This window comes from Cicer arietinum, chromosome 6 (assembly GCF_000331145.2).
Source record: "Cicer arietinum cultivar CDC Frontier isolate Library 1 chromosome 6, Cicar.CDCFrontier_v2.0, whole genome shotgun sequence".
NCBI lineage: Eukaryota > Viridiplantae > Streptophyta > Magnoliopsida > Fabales > Fabaceae > Cicer > Cicer arietinum.
In genome coordinates this window covers 59347346-59368484 of record NC_021165.2, presented here as the reverse complement: position 1 = coordinate 59368484, position 21139 = coordinate 59347346, and the positions used below count along the sequence as shown (strand labels likewise).

General features: G+C 32.2%; 4 protein-coding genes across 4 annotated transcripts in view; 2 read left to right on the top strand and 2 right to left on the bottom strand.

Moving 5' to 3' along the window:
- Positions 1–1726: 1726 nt before the first annotated feature.
- Positions 1727–4036, top strand: LOC101497039 (protein VASCULATURE COMPLEXITY AND CONNECTIVITY-like). Its single transcript, XM_004513488.4, has 3 exons — positions 1727–2186; positions 2750–2955; positions 3801–4036. The coding sequence occupies exons 1-3, from the start codon at positions 2088–2090 to the stop codon at positions 3976–3978; spliced, it is 483 nt and encodes a 160-aa protein (XP_004513545.1). The 5' UTR covers positions 1727–2087; the 3' UTR covers positions 3979–4036.
- A 686-nt stretch (positions 4037–4722) lies between these two features.
- LOC101497372 (formin-like protein 3) lies at positions 4723–11043 on the bottom strand. Its single transcript, XM_004513489.4, has 6 exons — positions 10287–11043; positions 8402–9152; positions 7251–7728; positions 6879–7078; positions 6496–6731; positions 4723–6059 (listed from the first exon to the last, which is right to left on the bottom strand). Exons 1-6 carry the CDS (start codon positions 10413–10415, stop codon positions 5127–5129), a joined length of 2727 nt encoding a protein of 908 aa, XP_004513546.1. The 5' UTR covers positions 10416–11043; the 3' UTR covers positions 4723–5126.
- Positions 11044–14060: 3017 nt separating this feature from the next.
- Positions 14061–17756, top strand: LOC101497702 (putative pentatricopeptide repeat-containing protein At3g11460, mitochondrial). Its single transcript, XM_004513490.4, has 2 exons — positions 14061–16313; positions 16781–17756. The coding sequence occupies exons 1-2, from the start codon at positions 14170–14172 to the stop codon at positions 16866–16868; spliced, it is 2232 nt and encodes a 743-aa protein (XP_004513547.1). The 5' UTR covers positions 14061–14169; the 3' UTR covers positions 16869–17756.
- Positions 17757–20225: 2469 nt separating this feature from the next.
- LOC101498026 (beta-amylase) overlaps positions 20226–21139 on the bottom strand; it is a 3889-nt gene continuing 2975 nt past the window's right edge. The window contains exons 6-7 of the mRNA XM_004513491.4: positions 20780–21030; positions 20226–20674 (exon numbers count right to left, since the gene is read on the bottom strand). Of these exons, the coding sequence (XP_004513548.1) occupies positions 20522–20674; positions 20780–21030 (404 nt within the window). The 3' untranslated portion in view covers positions 20226–20521. The remainder of the gene's footprint in view (positions 20675–20779; positions 21031–21139) is intronic.

Below are 21139 nucleotides of genomic sequence, written 5' to 3'. Positions count from 1 at the left end.
AATGAAATGTAATATCTGCCCCGTTCAGTTCCTTTCAATACAGTTACGCCACATTATTTTTAAATTATCACCAGAGCCCAAGTGATACAATATTCAACAACACTTGGATCTCAAACAATAGGTACGTGAGCATGCGCGAGATCAATACACGCTTATGTAACAAAAATGCTCAAAGGAGGTAGAATCACCCTCACTCAACCAGAGCATGTGAATTTTTCATTCCACCTAATTAATGGTGCTATCAAAATTCACCACAGATGCGTCCCTTAACACACCAAGGAGGACCCTGCACGTGAAATCTACAATCTCTTTCGATGTGTACATGCAAAACAAGTTTTATTTATGCTGAGATGTTAAGAATTCAAAAACTGAAAAAATACAACTTAGTCAATAAAAATGAAGATAGACATCACCAAACCAATTTGTTGACAGAAAAAGGCCTTCTGCAGTTCTGTATTCGTTTGTTATTCAAGAGGTGTTTCTTTCCGAACATTATTTGAGAGGAATAGTGTAAGGACAAAGACAAAATATATATGCGCGTAGATTTAGATGCTTTTTGAGGTTTCCTGCATACAAAGTCAAAATAAATGGATTTTGAGATTTAAATGTAGTTATGTTTGACGTTATACATTTTTAATGAATTAACGGTTGATAATTGATTGATAGGATAAAAGAAATTTATACTGACGGTGTAGTGTAGCTGCCCGAGACTACTACTATTTGTTTTTGTTTTGTATAGGATGTAGGATTAGGTTTGATAATATATAAATAACACTTTCTTAAATTTTTTTGTAATAATAAGGCTATGTTTAGATAATTTAAAAGTAATAGAGTAGAACAGAATAAAATAGAACATAACTGAATAAAATAGAATGAGACATATTTTATATGATAGTGTGAAACAGAGGCATGTGAATTTTTTTTATCCAGGTCCCTATTTGATTATGGTTGGTCTTTTTTCTAGCTTGATTGAGCTAGGACCTTAGTTGTCATGCAATTGAACATTATTTCAGACCCAACATAGTTTTAATCTAAATCGAATTTTGAATACTTTTAGCGTTTTTGTTCAAATAGGGGATCGATTTCAGTTTTCCAAGAAAAAGAAAAAGAAAAACCTGATAAATATTGCCCTAAGCCAACTACTTATAAAATTAATTTATTTTATGTATTTACTCAACTAAATATTGCATGTTCACTCAACTAAATAATATTATATATTTTTGGCAAAACAATCTTATAAATTTAAATTTGACTATCATGAATATATATATATATATATATATATATATATATATATATAACATTTATCACATTTTTTATTTTTTATTTTTTATTGATGTGTGACTAGTCACACTTGAACCAAATAATACTAGTATAAAAAATTGATAATGAGTGATTTATAAATGTGAGACCCAAACCATCTCCAATGAGAGTATCTTATCCAATAATCAGTAATATCACTTTTGTTGGAGTGAATAGCTTTAATAAACACACTATTTCCGTAAGATTTATATTTTTTAATATTAAAAATACTCAGTTAATATCAAATTATAATGATATAAAATTATTAATAAAACTTATTTAGTAATTTGTTAAAGTAGTAGATAAGAGTAATGGGTCGATTATTAAATACTGATATAAAAAAGTTATAAGTGTGAGGTAAATATGTGAGACTATCCAAATAGATGAGGTGCATTGTGATGCTCATACATCAAAACGGTGAGTTCCATGATGGATAATGTAACCTTAAAAGTCAAAGAACCAAACCTTCCATCATTATCATGTTAATTAGGACGTGTAGTATGAGCTGGTTTATACTTTATACTTATATCCTGCTTTAATGCCAAAGGAATCCAAGAGCAGAGAAAAAGAAGAAAAAGTAGACAATAAAGCAAATAAAAAGTTTTCACAGTGTGGACAGAAGAAGCTTTTACCCACTTCTTTAAGCTCATTCAAATCTCATAATTATCTAGTCTTTACTTTTTTTCACTCTTTTATGTACACACTCACTCACACTACATAAATTTTCCCACTGTTTCTAATCTTATAGCATTTGGTAAATCACTGAATTAATTTCTCCTATACAAATGGGGAGAGTAGCAGGTATTTTTCTTTGTCTTGTAATTGTTATAATGGATGTTGTAGCTGGGATTCTTGGCTTTGAGGCAGAAATAGCACAAAACAAGGTATGTATGGTTGTACCTAACTCTGTTTTTTACTGAAGTGCATTTAAGAAATTTGTTGCTACAACTACAACTATGTAATATGAATGGAAGTAGTATTGGAGTCTCACATTGTCAAGGTTATTATAGAATTCAGATTCTTTGCAAGCAAACGATCTCACATTCACGTATTCAGAATATAAGTGACCGTTCAATCAAAGATCAGATGGTTTAAAAAATATACGTTTTTATTTCTATTTTATAATTCAAAATACTGAACTTGAATATGGACCGTTTGATCTTAATCAAAAATCGCCGGTGTCTCGAATACGTGAACGCGGAGATGTCTGGCTGCAGAGGAGTTAGATCCATTTAGGGTGTTGGATGTGTGTTTATATATATATATATATATGTTTGGACACTCTTATTGTTTGAGTTACTTTTGGGAGTGAGATCAAAATCTATTAACATTATGCACATTGTGAAATCTATATTAAACTCTAATAGTACTTTTTCATAGTGTATGTATGTATCCACTTTTTGGTCAAAAAATGTCATATTTAACACTATTATTTTTAACAAAACAGGTTAAGCATTTAAAGTTGTGGATATTTGAGTGTAGACAACCAAGTCATGAGGCCTTCATGCTAGGGCTAGGAGCAGCAGTGCTTTTGGGAGTATCACATGTTATGGCCAATTTGTTAGGTGGCTGCAATTGTATTTGTTCTCAACAAGAATTTGACAAGGCTTCCCCCAATAGGCAACTCTCCCTGGCTTGCCTTATTTTCACCTGGTATCACTGTCTCTACTCTATTTTATTCTGCAATAGATACTATTTGCACACATTTAGACCATTCGATTGAAATTGAATGATCTAAATTTTAAAATTAAATTTTGATTATTTTAAAATAAAATATTAGAATTTGAAATCTAGACTGTCAAATATTTAATTAGACAATTCCTATGTGTTTGACTGCATTGCAATTTAAATTGTATATAAAATTAAATAATTACTAGAGGATTTATAGTAGAGATTTTGTTTGATGTAGTAAACTTGTAGATACTGTTTTATTAGGTACCTTTATTGGACAATTCAAATCCTTTCCAGTGACTTAAAATTTTCAATAAGAGAGGTTTATTGAATATAATAATATTTATAAAGTAATATATTCAATGTATTTTTCTCTTCTACTATCACTTTATGAGAACCGGAGAAAATTTGAACTTTCATAAAAAAATTCGTGAAAAAAGTGGCAATTGAGAGAAGAGATTTATAAAAGCACTCTCCTTCTCAGACGGATGGGTCCCACATTTTGCACTTTATAAAAATTGTTAAAATATAATAATATAAATTGATTAATGAGACTGGTTTGATAATTTTTTTAAATACGATAAATTGAAGTGATTGAAGTTATATATAAATGTAGGACTCAAATGAAACTTGCTTGAGTAAAGAAGAGCATAATTTGGATGCTCTTAGACCCACCTAAGATTTGATGGGTATAAATTATGAAGTTGAAAGAATAGTTATGTATTTTGATTAAGTTACTAAATGCTATAAAAAGTATCATTCACTAAATATCTAACCATTTTTCATTTTATATTTTATTTCCTCTCTTTAATTGTGTTGTTGATTAGGGTTGTGGTGGCAATTGGATTGTCCATGCTGGTGATAGGATCTATGTCAAACAATAAGTCAGAGGATTCTTGTGGGTTCTCACACCATCACTTTTTGTCCATTGGTGGGATTTTGTGTTTTATTCATGCCCTATTTTGCATTGTATATTACGTTTCTATCACTGCCTCTATGAATTAACATTTTGTAATGCCATGTTCGAGGTGCTTTTATGTTGAGTTTCGGTTTTAAATTTCAATTGACTTGAGTTTTTGTTTTTTTTAGTAAAACTACTCTTTTTATTACACGCTTATATAAATTTACTCAATATAAAATAACATTGACACATAAAAATTATTATAAAATGACAAAAAACTAATGTAGAGTTTTGATGAGATGTATCTTGATGTTAACTAAACTCAACATACCGGTTTGAAGCTTGACGAATGATTTGGTGTTAAGAACATTTTGATTTGACCAAAATAGCATAATGATATTCAGAACACAATTTGGTAGAGAGTTGACAAGACAAGGAGTGGAACTTTGTGTGAATAAATAGAATGGTAATTCCCCTATTTATATTTTATACTAATTGGATTTGGAAGTTGAAAAATACTTACATAGTCAAAACCCTAAATAAAAATTATTTGGACACAAAAATATATGTATCATTTTGTTACTTTAAAAATACACATTATTTAATTATTATTTTTCTACGTTTTCTCGCTTTGCGAATTTGAGCTCATTGTGCTTATTCTTCAGGATCACTCATCAAAATTCAACATGCTAAGCAAAAAATATCTATATTACACACATTTCTGTTTCCTTAACCATAAAGTAAGTTCCAATTTTACACCTTTTAATTCTAAAACGCCAAAATTAACATGTACACATAATTTAATCTGATTTACGTTTTATCCAAAAAAAGAACACTTGGGAAAAATTCATATATGTAAAAGTAAAAAACTCAGAAATTGGTTAGGAACACCACAGTAGGTACATTTTATAACTAACATTGATCAGTGTCATATGACAGGTTATGATAATATACACATTAGTACACTTCCTTATTAACTTCAGAAATCAGAAGCAATTTTAATTAGCCCACAACATCAAGCTAAGCTTCTATTTTCCTTAACTTTGCTTAGCAGCACACAAAATAACTGCAACCGCAATTACAATTCAGACCTTAGGATTGTGTATAATCAATCAAAAAATTTAAACAATACTAAAAGAGTTTATTTTTATATTTTCTTAATTTTACATTTATTTTTGATTGATTATCAATTACTAATGCATGATTTGCTGATAACTTCTTCTTTTCATACCAAAACCACTTCCATACATAACTAAAACTCCTCCTCTTCATCCTCCTCATCGTCAGAGCTAGAATAATCAACTCTCCGCCCTGCAATAGCCGGAAACAATCGCCTATGTAGATCTGACAATGGTGGCGGCGGCGACGACGACGACGACGAAGTAGATGACTGCTGATGATGACGTGTATCCGGCGAAGACGTGGAAGACGTTTTCCCCGCCTCTTTCTTACACGAATCTTTCATTCTCTTCAATGTATCCTCCTTAACCTCTTTACAAACCTTATCCAATATAATCAAAAAATCACTCACAATCAAAAACAATTTCAATCCTTCATCTTTCCCTGCATTCCCATGAAAATAATCAGCAGTACTCTTAACCAAAACCATTATCCTCTTTTCTTCTTCAACAAGCCAAGTCACTTCTCCTTTAGCATATTCCATAAACTTCTCCAAACAACATTGAAACTCATCACTCTCTTCTTCTTCATTAAAATTCTTCAAATCAGTGTTCAAAAACTCCTGAGTCTTAACCATCGAGTGACCGAGTTTCAAAACTGCGTTAGTCAATGCATCACCATCAATTAATGCTGCTTTTTTAACATCTGCAAGTTCATTGTTTAAACTTGAAACTACTTGAAGTCCAAGACTACGATAGTGTTCTTCTGATTCTTCATTTCCATAATCTAAATTGTCTTCTGTTCCTACGCTTGAAATGCTTCTGCTTGCTCTTTCAGTTCTTACTGCTCTTATTCCTTCGGAACGAATTATTTCTTGAACAACGAAGTGTAGTAGTGTTGTTTTTCCATCTGTTCCTTTTACGTCGGAGAGTTTTAAGAGTGTGTCGAGACGGAATGCTTGCGCGCCACCGCGGTAGGTGCCGTCGTTCATTCGGTTGCCGGTTTTTAGAACTGCTTCTAGTAGTTTTAAGAATAGTCTGCTTTTTCTTAACTTGTTGCATGCAACCTGCAATTTAGATGCAATGAAATAATCAACCGTAATCATATTTATATGATTATTTATAGCACCTTAATTTGTCACCTAAATGAAGTTATAAGTGCATGTAGATATAGTTCTAAACTACAACTGCAATATAAATGTTTTAGAAGTCTATTTAATGATAATACAATCACAATTGTTGTTGCATTTGGCCATATTTTGTTGTAAAAGATTAATAGAATAATTTGCAACTGGAATTTAGAACCCTTTGCCTTTTCATGTCTCTTTCTTGGTTAATCAAAATCAAATGTATAAGTCTAGTTCGTCTGACTTGCTTCATTATATCCCATCATTAATCATGTCAAATGATATATCATTGAAATCAAAATCCATCTAAATAGTTTGGCCTAAGAATACAAAACTTAAGATTCAAAGTATATTTTTTAAGAGTTTGAGTGATTACCTCTAATGTTGCAAATGAATCCTTAATGCCTGAGACCTCTTCTCGAAGAATAAACATGAACATGAGAGATTCAAGACGTTTGAAAGCAAATGGAATGTCAACTAATACTTTGAGAAACCTCTCTGCTGGTCCTAATTGAGATAGTTCTCCAGAGAATAACCTAAGCTTTAGTTCCTCTTCTTGTGTTGGTGCCATTTTTAATAACGTTTGGATGAGCTCCACAGGAATTTCATTACCTGATTCAATCAATACACTGTGATCAATCTGTACTGCTTGCAAATTTTAATAAATAAAAAAATGATGCAAAGATATACATGCTTGATGTTTTTGAATTTTTAACAGAAACTAGTTAGTAACCTTAGAATTATAACCAAATAAATTACCTTCTTTAAGTGCATCAATAACTTCTGCTGTTGTCACATTCAGAGCACGTAAAAGAATTGATAAATTCTGTGCTTTCTTAGGGTCAATAATCTGAATATAATGTACTGAAGTATCTACAGAAGGTGAATCTTTTTTACGTTCATGTTTGTTTTGGTTGGTAGTACAACCAAATAATGACTCCATCATTTCTTCATCGAACCTGATAAGTAGTCACAAAGGTAAGTACAATCTTATTGGTGTATTGACAAAATTCGGATTAAATATGCTTTTAGTCCTTATAATTATCTTGAATTTGAGTACAGAGACTAAAAACAAATAATAAAATTTTAGAAGGACTAGACACGTATTAAATCAAGAGTTATTGTTCTTACACGAACGACCCGGCATTGATCTCATGCCACACCATTGATTGATCAGGTTTTGCATTAACCTTTTCCCAGAAAAATGGCTTTAGTTTAGGCTTTGAAGCATCACCCTCATTAGAACCTCCTTGTTTTAATGGTCCAAGAGGTGTAATTTGGTTTCTACCAGCCATTGGTTTGGGAGGAGCAGGCGGAGGATTACCTGCTCTTGGAGGTGGTGGTGGACGAGGAGCAAGAACAGGTGGACGAGGAGCAAGAACAGGCGGCTGAGGAGGAAGAGGTGGTGGCGGACCAGGAGGTGGAGGGGCCGGTATTCCAGAAGAAGTACTTGGTACTTGTCCTATATCTTCTAATGTTGTTTCAACTAGTGTGGTGTTGTTATCTCCAATTTTAATGGACAAATTTCTAACATCTGCAGGATTCTTTCCTTTGTTGATATCAGATTCTTCTTTAGTAGTACTTCCCAAACGGATAACCTTCGGTGCACCTGAAGTAATAAGAAGAAAAAAAAGAAGGAATCACATTGAAGGACCAAGTGTTCTGCTTAGTGAATATTCATTTTGATTCCTAAATTTTTGAGATGTTGGTATTATAGTTTCTGAATGTATAAAGAAACACAAGCATCAGTAAAAATGTTAGTTAACTTTAGGGATCAAACTTACTAGCAGAAGAATATTCGAAGATCAAACTAACAAATGAAATACACTAGAGGATCAAAATGACAAACGAGTTGGAAAATATGTTTGTGATTTTGGTATATTCACATCACATATTCAAGAATCAAATACATTAACAACTTGGTCTTTAAAATTGTAGAACATTGTCTAGTTAGACTTGAAATAAAAAAGAATTGAAAATGTAAATTTTCTGCTGTTTTAGTGATGACTTTAACCACTTTTCAAATTCGTCCATAAAATTATATACTTAGGATTAAATTGATCCTTAAACATTAAGAATTTCAGGACTAATTTGATATTTCATAATTAATAATTTCTAAAACTCTGAACTAAAATGATTGTCGTTTTAAAAATTTGGAGATTGTTTTGAATTTATATCATTCTAGGGACTAACTAGACAGCAACTTACATTTTATGTTTATATGAATTTAATCATCATATGTGTATTAGGCCAACTTAAAAAGCATGAACATATAAGCATACCTCCGGCATAATCATTGGAGGTTAATATGAGCAAAGACCCGTCATTTTTTTCAACTTTATTGCTTTTAGCCTCACGATAGCAAAGTGACAATCCTATTAAGACTATGATTCCTGACACAGAAGCAGCTAAAATAATAGTTTTCTTTCTTCTGTTATTGCTGTGATAAGAAGGTGAAGGAACCGGAGCATCCATTATAGGTTGAAAATTACGATAAGGAGTGACCGATTGATGCGACTGCAGTAGTGATGGCATAAACATATCTGGAGGGAGTGGTAAATAATCAACGTTAGTACTAGGAACAGGTGTAGGTGTAGGTGTTGGTGATGGTGATGAAGTTGTTGGTGTTGAAACTTGAGTTGGTGATACCAGTGCATGATCAGGGGATGGTGACATCCGTGACATTGGTGACATTGTTGACATTGGTAATATTGGTGAGATTGGTGAAATATGATTATGTGGTGTCTCAGAAATTGAATTTGTTCCATGAAGATGATCACTTTTTAAACTCAATGTTGATCTAGAATGTTTTGTTAGCAAGTATCTTGAATTAGCTCTTTGTTCAGAAATAGGAGCAGGGGGAGTAGCAGCACTTGTTCTTATGCAGTCTAAGACTTTTTTTTTCATATTTGGAGGCAATGATTTGGTTGTTTTGTGAATGTTGGTTCCTTCAAGTGGATGCAAGTTAGAATCTTTATCATCATTGTCCCTCTCTATCAATTCTTTCCTGCAATGTTTCCACACATTTTCTGCCTGTATCAACCAAACGAGAAAATAGTAACATTTAATAAACCTCAAAATATTAACAAATATATACTATGAAACACAAACACTAGACACAATACTGACATAATTGCATATAATTACAAGTATAAGTATCGTATCATGTTGGTACTAGGCACTAATACATGTTAGACACCCGGGCATGTCGTGCTACTTTCCATGAGTCAAGTTGCCATATATATAAGTCACAAAGGCTTTTGTAATTTTTTGGAATATTATACTATCACTGTCATGTTTCATCCAAAAAGTAAAGTAAGTCAATTTGGATTGGTTCAATTGTTAAATATTCAACTCATATTCTACAAAGACTTGGGTCTGATTTCTGCGGCTGATGTAAGGACCTAGTTGATGAGTAATACGTAAGTACCTTTGTTAGTATTTGAGACTTTCCCTTAATCAAGTGAGCCTCAAGAACCTGACTTAAATTTTTTATTGATAAAAAAAGACACAGTAAAGTATTGCAAATTCAACAAAATTAACGACGAAATGAACTCTTTGGATTTGTTATACAAACAAGTATTCTACATCTTAGGGATCACATAACATGTGTGAGGTACATTGAATCAGTTCATTTTACTTTTAAGATTTAAAAAATCAAAGAGAAAGTACTGCATCACAAACAAAAACACAGAATTGTAAATCACACTTGGTTGGCACTTAGGAACTAGCCAATTACTAGGAATACCAAACATAAGAATATCAAATCATCAAATTCAGAACAATTTATAGTTAATATCCATTCAGAATGAAAAGAAGAAAAGAAACAAAAGAAAGAAACAGCTAAGAAATTCAAAAGAAAAAAGAAAAGAAAGAATGCTAATTAAAACTCCCACATATGATGAACGTGGTGCTGGAAGAGTTGGCAACACGACTCTCTCCAAAAATCGAACCTGAATTCGATTCCTAAAGTAGTCTTATCTGTTTCAAAGGGAGCTCAACCCCATTTGTAAGAAAACAAAAATCAAATGTTTATCTAAAAACTAGAGAATTAGTCTCATATCGGTGTAAATTCAGCCTAAACTTTTGAATAACTCAGGGCGTTTATAAAAAACCCTAATTACTTTGGATTAGTAAAAAAAAAAAACTCTAATGCACATATAATACCTGTTTTCCATGAATATGAAGGAAAGATGAGAAATCCCCATCATCTTCCTTCCCTTCTGAGCCCCCTTGAGCCAAAGCACAAAGAAGGATGGCATAAACAACGGCACAACCGGTTCTTGACAATTCCATTAATAATGCTTCGAAATTCACCGTTTAATTCTCTGTTCATATCTCATTGAACTTTGAAATTCCTTCCAAATTGTCAAAAAAAAAAAAAAACTTGTTGCTAATTCCAAATAAATTTGTATATACAAATAAAAACTTCACAAATTATTCAACGTTTTCTAAAATCCCACGAAGGTTGGAAGTTCCACGGGATCTTAGAAGCTCAAAATTTGGGTTGTGATGTTACAATATATTTATTTTTTTTGTAATGTTACAATATTGAATAGGGAGAGAGTCAGAACAATGATGAAAAATTTGTTAATGTGTATATAACGTCACGTTGGGGAAGAACTATATGATAATAATTATGTTATGAACGTTACGTGAGAGAGAAGAAATTAAGCAATTCATGCAAACAAGGGTTGAATCTTTATACGTTAGAAGTTTGAGTTTAATTAATTATTTTTTTGGAGTTTGTTTAGATATGTAATTGCATTGCAATGCTTTAGTGCAAGAATTTTGTGTCGTTGAGAAATTGGTTGATTCAAAAGTTTGTATGATGTGCTGGGTTTGGGTGGGAGGAGGGTTTGGAGGAGAGAGAAAAACAACGATGCATTGAAAGTTGTTAAAGGGACGTGGGGAGGACAATTTGGGACGGACACCCATGATGTCATGTCTTGGACGTTTCTTTTGCTCCACTGCCCCCTAAAACATGTGTTTTTACAATGCTTCCACAACATTTGGTTGTTTTTTTATTTATGGTCCTTGCACATTCCTTATTTATTGCTCCAACATTGGAATTAGAGATGATAATTGACCTCGACTTAATGGATATTTACAAAATATATCTACAATAAATAGGATAATTTTCCTTTAAAATAAAATATAAATAGTAATTGAAAGATTGATAACTGTGTGAATCAATTTACACTTAAATATGAATATCTTAGTCTTATTAGAATTATGACGAGAGTGAGAATCGAACTCCCGATCTCTTTATCACTATGTTACTTAACTTATTTACCTCAACCACAAAACTAACCTTATATTCCATATATCTCAAGTATTATATATAGTATTCAAATTTTTTTATGAGTTTCCTTATATCATTCATGTGAATGTGGGAGAAAGAAAAAAAAAATATATATATATATATATATATATATTCTTTCTACTTAGGGTTTTCCGACTAAAAAGAGTTCTTCAAGGTGTAGTTGGTTTTTGTGTAGAAGTGGTCACGAATTGAGTTAGGTCAGTTTTGGTCAAATTTGATACTCGAACTGATCAATTTTTTTCGAGTTGGTGATCAATGCATTTGTGCACATCTTTTTGGCTTTGTACTTTTTAGCTTAAGATTATTTTTAAGCACGTTTCTAACCTTTGGGTCATAATTGAGTTTTCATACAATTATTTGCATATTTACTCTTGCTTGCTTTAATTACTTAATCAATTATATTATCTATTAATCAATTGATACATTTTCCTAATCGATTAACATAAGATTTTCTTCAGTTTAAACATTAGTCTAATAGATTATCAACACAAAAACAACAACAACAATTTAACAAAAAACACATTAGAATTATGTTAAATCACCAAAAATCAATTAGCATCATTAATAAAAAGTTAATAATACATTCAATCACACAATCAACATTCATTTACATCAACATACCTAAAATCATCAATATCATCAACCAATCAAATCATCAATGTGATATCATTTGGCACATCACCATATATGATATCAACTTCACAAATAAACTAATTTGTTGTCCCCATGATTCTAATTAGCAAATTTTAGGGATTACAAGATCTTCTTATTTAAATTAACAACGCTATATAACTAATTCATTAGCGAAATGCCATATTTGAATTAATTAATCAATGTTAAATTTTTTATGTGTATAATTTGTATAATCAATTATAATTAGGGTAAAAAAGAGATAGAAGAGAATATTGGTAAATGTTGAGTGAAATGGAAAGAAATATAATAGATGATGAATGAGAGCTAGTGAGACTTAAATGAATATTGTGATAAAAAGAAATGAATTAAATGGGAGTGAAGTGGAAAGAAATATAATAGATGATGGAGAGAATATTGTGATAAAAAGAAATATGAATTTTTGATCTAATTTAAATTTTAGTTCCCTTTTTTAAATTATGATTTTTTTTCTCTTTCTATTTTGAAATTCTTAAAAAAAAATTGGTATCCCTCCAATTCAGATGACATGGCCAAGTCATTAATGATGCCGATCTAAGGTGGATTTAGTGAGTTATACATTTATAAATTAAGGTTTTCCATGTCATTTATATAAATTAATGATTATGTTTTAATAATTAAAAAATAATAATATTTACTATATTTAAACAAAAAATTTATAAATTAATCAATAGTTGAAAAATCCTATCACTCTTCCATTGGAAAAATTGCATTCGATTTCACTCTCAAATCTTACAAAAATTCATCTCACTCATTGCAAATCCCATGTTCCCATTCCCCCAAATTGCTGCAAAACATACTTTCCCTCTTCTCCCCCAAATTGTTGCAATTCATCATAAACCATTTCAAGTTGTGCAATGTGTACGTTTCCCCTAAATTGTTGCGATATTTATCTACTCTCCCTTTTTTTTGTTTTTCGTAATCTAGGCTATTATTGGGTTACACCTTAGCATATATGTTGCATTGGCTACAAGTTTTGTTGTGTTGTGATATTGAGATGGTGTAAAAGACATTTGCATGTGAGTGGTGTTGATGATGATGAAGAAGGGTGAAGTAACAAAATTGACAAAAGGAACAACACTAGTGATGGAGAAATGTAACGGTAGAAGCGATTATGAACAACACAACCACAACAATGTGCTTCCGTTTCTCAATCTGGGTTCAACTTCTTATTTTATATAAAAATGATTTTTTTAAAATGTTATATAACATAATAAATTATATTATTAAAATATAATTATGATATGGAAATTAAAAGCTAATGTTAGAATGTTTTATCCAAGTCACTATTAGCACATCAACACAATAGAGAAATTAAAAATTAAATTTTTATAATATATAAATCAAAAGTTCATTTAAACTAAGAAAATTTAAAAGAGAAAAAGAAGAAGAAAATTTGTGAAAGACAAAATTGATATCAATTTTGATGAAGTTTCAATAAATTAAGAAATATTACTAATGAGTGTTTGCTAGCTAGTAGATATACATAAGGAAGTTCTTTTTTCTTTCTTGAAATATTTATTTATTTTAAATTATTTTTTGGTTTAAAACACCAATAAATTATTCATTACCTTTTTTTTTAACAATACTCTGTTTGTTTCTTAATCTTGTTTTTTTTTTTTTAACCTTGTTATATGATCCACATATCCACCACATTCGTTAATGCTTAATTTGTTTTTTATTTATTTTTGTTTTCGTTTTTTTAATTTGAATTTTTTATTGGATTCTTACTCCTTTTAATAGAGTTTACCTTCATAATCATTGTTTTAACATTTTTCTTTTTTTAATTCATAAGTCTTCTTTCAAAAAGGAAAAACAGTGAAAATTAATATCATGGGGATGTAACTCAGATGGTAGAGCGCTCGCTTAGCATGCGAGAGGTACGGGGATCGATACCCCGCATCTCCATTAAACCATTTTTTCCAACCTTATGTCCTTGGTTATATAGGTTCATGTTCTGTTCCCGTGCTAATGTTTTTTTGACTTTTGTTCCACTTTTTCTGTTTAGCGCTTTCTCATTCTTCATTCTTTATTCTTTATTCTTCTTCATGATTAATGAACCAAATCATCATTTTCACTCTAAAAAAACGCTACACAAAAACCCTTCTTCCAATATCTCATTACACAACCCTTTCACTCCCACTCCCACTCCAATCTCTACAATGTGGAACTTTACTTCAAGCACTCACCAACTCCAAATTCATCACACAAACACAACAACTCCACGCTTACTTAATCATTTCCGCCACACTTCTCCACAACACATACCTTTCCACAAAACTCGCCTCATGCTACGCTTCATGCGGTTTTATGCATCAAGCTCAACTCATATTCGACCAAATCTTGTTAAAGAATTCGTTTTTATGGAATTCTATGATAAGAGGCTATGCTTCTAATGGTAGTTCGTTGAAATCAGTTTTTCTTTACCGTCAAATGTTGAGGTTTGGACAAAAGCCTGATAAATTTACTTACCCCTTTGTTCTTAAAGCTTGTGGTGATCTTTTGGGGTTTGAAATGGGTAGGAAGGTTCATGCTTTGGTTTTGGTTGGTGGGTTTGAGTTAGATGTTTATGTGGGGAATTCGCTTGTTTCGATGTATTTGAAGTTCGGTGAGATGGAAATTGCGCGGTATCTGTTTGATAAAATGCCTGTCAGAGATTTGACTTCTTGGAACACTTTAATGTCTTGGTATGTTAAGAATGGTCAACCAGGGGAGGCTTTTATGGTTTTTGATGATATGAGAAGATATGGTGTTGTTGGAGATGGGACTACCATGCTTGCGATTCTTAGGGCATGTGGTGATCTTATGGATTTAAAGATGGGGAAAGAAGTTCATGGTTATGTTGTTAGGAATAGTGGGAATGGTAAAATGTGTAATAATAGTGAGTTTTTGATGAATTCCTTGATTGATATGTACTGTAACTGTGATTTCATATCTGGTGCTAGGAAATTGTTTGAAGGGTTAAAAGTGAAGGATAGTGTTTCATGGAATTCTTTGATTTCTGGCTATGAAAAGCGTGGGGATGCTTTTGAAGCTATTGAACTTTTCAGTCAAATGTTTAGGGGAGCTAAAGTTGCTGATGAAGTCACTGTTATTTCGGTGCTTGGTGCTTGTAATCAAATCTCCGCTTTGCTGTTGGGATCGTCTGTTCATTCTTATATTGTTAGAAAGGGTTTTGGAGGGAATACTGCGGTTGGAACTGCCCTTGTTAGTATGTACTCTAACTGCGGAAGTTTAGTTTGTGCACATCGCACTTTTAATGAGATGCCTGAAAAGAGTTTGGCTTCTTGGACAGTTATGCTTACAGGATTTGGAATTCATGGGAAGGGAAGAGAGGCTATGTCCATGTTTTATGAAATGTTGGGTAAAGATATTACTCCAGATCAGGGAATTTTCATTTCAGTTTTATCGGCCTGTAGTCATTCTGGATTAGTGGATGAAGGTAAAGAAATTTTTGATAAAATGATCCGAAAGTACAATGTGGAGGCTGGACCTACTCATTATTCATGCCTGGTAGATCTACTTGGAAGGGCAGGGAGGTTAGATGAAGCGTATGCAATTATCAACAATATGAAACTGAAACCTAATGAGGATGTTTGGATTGCTCTCCTTTCTGCTTGCAGATTACATCGGAATGTCAAGTTAGCTGAGATATCATCTCAAAAGCTTTTTGAAATGAATCCAAATAGGGTGAGTGGTTATGTTTGCCTTTCCAACATCTATGCTGCTGAGAGACAGTGGAAGGATGTTGAAAAGGTGAGGGCATTGGTGAAAAATCAAAGATTGAGGAAACCGCCTAGTTACAGTTTTGTCGAGCTAAATAAGACGGTTCATCAGTTTTTCGTTGGAGATAAGTCTCACCATCAGTCAGATGATATATATGCCAAATTGGAAGACTTGAATGAAAAACTCAAGAAAGACGGGTACAAGCCTGACACGAGCTCGGTTCTCCACGATGTTGAAGAAGAAATAAAGGAGAAGATGCTCTGGGATCATAGCGAGAGGTTGGCACTTGCTTTTGCTCTTCTTAATACTAGTCCAGGGACCACAATCAGAATAACAAAAAATCTTCGTGTGTGTGGAGATTGCCATACGGTAATGAAAATGATTTCTAAGCTCGTGAGCCGAGAGATTATCATGCGAGATATCTTGAGGTTTCACCATTTTAAAGATGGCCTATGCTCATGTGGTGGATATTGGTGAGTCGATGGAAGTTTGTTGAAATAGAAATAGATTTTAGAATATCGAAAAATGCATATTTTTTATATAAGTTTGATAAATTAGAATAAGATTAATGTATGTCCAAGTATTGAAAATTGCTGATTTTTTTATCCAGCCCAGGCAAATATATTAAGATGTTTTATAATTGCCACTTTGTGGAATCATCACTAGCATTGCAGATGCAACAGGACTTTATTCATAATCTGAATATTGTCTTATTTCCCTATTGACTCTGAAATAAATAGTTCTCATCTTGTTGGCAATTCAACAATCAACTTTGATATCTGTCACTATGAGTATGACATGGAAATATGATTGTATTGATTCAGACGCTTGATGAAGAACCTTATTAAGAATATTTCACTCTGATCGAATAAATAGAACAATTGAGTGGCTGATTTTTCTTAATGCCTTCACAGTAACAGTTTATTTCTCAACTTGTCAGCATCGAAATATATACGCTCCAATATACTGAAGATGATTTCTCCTTAAAAGGAGAAGCCTCACTCTTAGACACCATGCGTTACCACTGATATTTTTGCCTTTTGCTCAAAAAGATGTCCAAAAATTCATTTAGTCACTATTCCATTTTCAAGTTGTGCTTCTTTGTGCAACCTAATTGCCATTAGCAAGTAAGTTCTCCGATACTTGTTATTTTGTTTTTCTACATGAGCTTACTTTTCTCTTTATGCCATATTATGGTGCCTGAATATGGTTGACGACTGAGATGAAATAACCAACCAATGAAAGGATTTGAGAATACATGAGACGCGGTAGAGAGAGTAGATGAAGAAATAGGAAGATGCAGTAAGAATTTGTTGTATATAGTAAAATCAAACTTAGATACTAATAGATTGCACCAAACACAAGAAAACCATATTGGCTCAATTTCCTTGATCTTCGGGTTCACAATCATTTTACCCTCAGACCATGTAGCTTTTATTTTAAATTATCCTATGGTTTTAGTTTTCTACCAAAATTCTTGTCTTTTGAATATAAGTACTTAGTTAGCAATATAACAAAAAAGCTCTAATTTCAGTGATTTGATTTCTGTGAACAAAACTCACCTGGTTCTATTCTAATGCCTTTAGAAAGGGTATTTAATTTTTCTTCTTGTATATTATGCATTGCCTTCTTTTGAGATTGATTGGTTTTCATGGATGCAGTATTAATCCTTTCATATACTCACTTCAAATTGTCAAATCCTAACAAATAAGAGCAATTTGCAAGATTTTTAGAAATGGTTTATGTTGAAGTTGTAGGATTTTGGAGAAAAGGAGTAGAGAAAATAATAAGAGCTTGAATATTATTGATAATAGCTTAATGATGACTTGATTACAAAAGACTCCATATTAATCTTTATTTATAGAGATACATAGACTTAATCCTAAATCTCAAGAATTAAAGTAAAAATATATTTATTGAATTGAATTATATTAGTAATACATTATACACATACATATATACATATATATATATATATATATATATATATATATATATATATATATATATATATATATACACTAGATTACTAAACAACTAAAGTCTATTAATACTCATATATAACTAAATCCCTACTAGTACTCGTATTCAACTGTATTCTTATACTTGAGGGATATAAGACAGAAACAAATTTTGACACTCCCCCTCAAGCTGGTGAATAAATGTTCGCCATTCTCAGTTTGGATACAATTCTTTCAAAGTTGCGGCTGTTTAGCCCTTTAGTTAAAAGATCTGCAAGGTTGTCTTGGGAGGAGACATATGGACTGCAAATTTTGCCATTGTCGAGTTTTTCTCTTTGATGAAATGTTTATCGACTTCAATATGCTTGGTTCTATCATGTTGCACTGGATTATGTGTTATGCTAATAGCAGATTTATTATAACAATATAGTTTCATTGGTTCATCCCACTTTATCTTCATTAAGTCGGATCAATCCACTTTTGCTTTCTTTAACTGCCATATCCCTAAAATCAGTAGACAAACGATATTAGAGACGAAAGATTGATCATGTGAGAAAAAACCATGTGAGCTTCAAATGACCCACAAAAGTTCTCCGATCAAAAAGTGAACTCCCAAAACTAAACGAGAAACAGCCGATCAACAATTTGGTTGAAAACGGCGCTGAAAGGAGGTCTAGAGGCGGTCAAACGGACGTGAACAGTAACGACGTGAGTATTGAACACACTATGATAGCGAGTAGGCCCAAAAGAAATTGTTGCAATGAAGGCAGCAAAAAGGGCCACAATTAAGGTGGCTAAGGTTTCAAAAACATAGAAACTGCAATGAAGGCGGTAGGTTTATGCAGAAGCAAGGGCCACAATGAAGGTGGCTAAGGTTTCAGAGAAAAGAAACCGCAATGAAGGCGACAAATTTATGCGGAAGCAAGGGCCACAATGAAGGTGGCTAAGGTTTCAGAAAAAAGAAACCACAACAAAGGCGGCATATTTATGCGGAAGCAAGGCTCCCAAAGATCGAGAGCTCTGATACCATATATTTATTGAGCTATATATATATACTAGATTACTAAACAACCAAATTCTATTAATACTCATATATAACTAAAACCCTATTAGTACTCATATATAACTAAATCTCTACTAGTACTCCTATTCAACCGAATCCCTATACTTGAGGGATATAAGACATAAACATATTTTGACACTAAATAAGTAGCAAATCATAATAATAATGAGATATTTTAAGGTATCTGTGTGATTATAAATTGCTTGTAGGAAATAACTCAAGATACTATAATATAATATAAAAGATATTATAAAATATTTTATTATATTCTAACACTCCCCCTCATTTAGCTTCTTACAAGAAAATAATGTATTGCTCCGCAAAATAATAATAAATGGATGGAAAGACAACTCAGGGATGTAGGTGAAATCGGATAGAATTGCTATAAATATAGCCTAGCCAGATAGTTGGAATCATCATCAGTCCGAGAGAAATTAATGGCAAACAATTGAACAAATCAACGTCCGTTCTTCTAAAAACTACATTTGGAAGCTTCAAATCAATAATACCGGAAATCCAAAATATTTAAACTTGAAGTTATGTCTGACAACTACTTCAGGAAGAGAGAGGCGAAACCAGTACATCGTTGAACATGCATCTGGATGCGGAGAGATACACATCGACGAGAAAGAGAAGCATCTGGTGAAGCACACTTGAATAGAGAAACTATTACATTCCCAAACTTTTGGGAATTCAACGGCGAAATAGAGGCGGAATCGTTCAAGGAGGATCGAAATAGGCTATAGATACCACGTTGAAGTTGTGAGATTTTAGAGAAAATGAATAGAGAAAATAATAAGAGTTTGAATATTATTGATAATATCTTAATGCTGACTTGATTACAAAAGATTGAATATTAATCTCTATTTATAGAGATACATAGACTAAATCCTAAATAAGTAACAAATAATAATAATGAGAGATATTTTAAGATATCTTTATGATTATAAATTGATCATAGAAAATAACTCAAGGTACTCTAATATAATATAAAAGATATTATAAGATATTTTATGATATTCTAACAGTTTATGTTGCAGGATCTGTCTTTATTGCATTTTCTACCGTAAGAATTTTTGTGTTTCAATTATTCAAATGCGATTATTGCATGAGTCAGGTCTCCGACTGATATTGCATGCACACTATTAACTATGCTGCAAATATTTAAGCTCAAGTTTTAAACGTGGAACTTGTTCCCCCTACATAACGGCACTTTTGATATAATTTGTGGTCTTTTAGGCCTTAATAATTATGTTAAGATTAAGAACTTGTTTTGACTTCAAATGATCACAATATCAACTTTAGGTGATATGGTTACAGAATTATGCACTGCTGTAAGATGATTTTGAACATATGCAATATGCTATTTGAATAGATTTCTTTCACTTGACATTATTTGAATATGATTTTGTAAGATGATTTTGAAAATATGCAATATGCTATTTTCATCTCTTTATTATCAATAACATAGTTTATTAAACTCAGACAGGCAAACACATAAAAGTACACACAACACAAGTAGAGATGTCTATAGTCAAGACATTGCTTTATTGTTGGAACATTATTTGCATTGCACATGTATGTGCTTTATTCATCCTGAGCGGTAGATATTATTTCCAGCTGATTCTTTAGCCATTCTTCCCGTCGAATTGGGAAGTCAACCATCAACTTTCATGTCTGTTTCTGAATCCCAGGGGAACGGCGGTATTGGCTTAGTTGCTTCGTTAAGAACATCAACAGGAATCTTTGGTTCTGATCGCTTCAATGGTGGTATGCCATGATTGTACTCTTGAGGATCTTCACAGTAATCCTACAATTTGAGGGGAGAGGTTTAGGAGGCAGCACGGTGATTATTAAACTGAAGACAAGCTCTAAAGTGTTATATCTTTCAAGTGCATGCATGACATCTGCTCACCTGATCAGCGTGCATCTTTACCACAAATTTTTTGAATATATCAAAATTTGATTGTTGCAATAGTTCATCAGATAGACGAAGGTATGTTACTCCATACATCCGATGTTTTGGAGGGCCATCTTTGTTGACACCTTGTGGTCTTGCATTCAGTATGATTTGGTTATAAGCTGTGGCATCATACCTTGAAAGTGCATTTTCTCCAGCAACTTCAATGTTTTCTCTCCAACCTCCACTCAATACCTGTGCATACATTCATGTTTGGCAATTTAATAACCACGGCTATACTACATTTTACATTTAATATCATATTTAATATGTATAGCAAGCAGTGCATCAAAACTAAAGAAAATTGTAATGAAT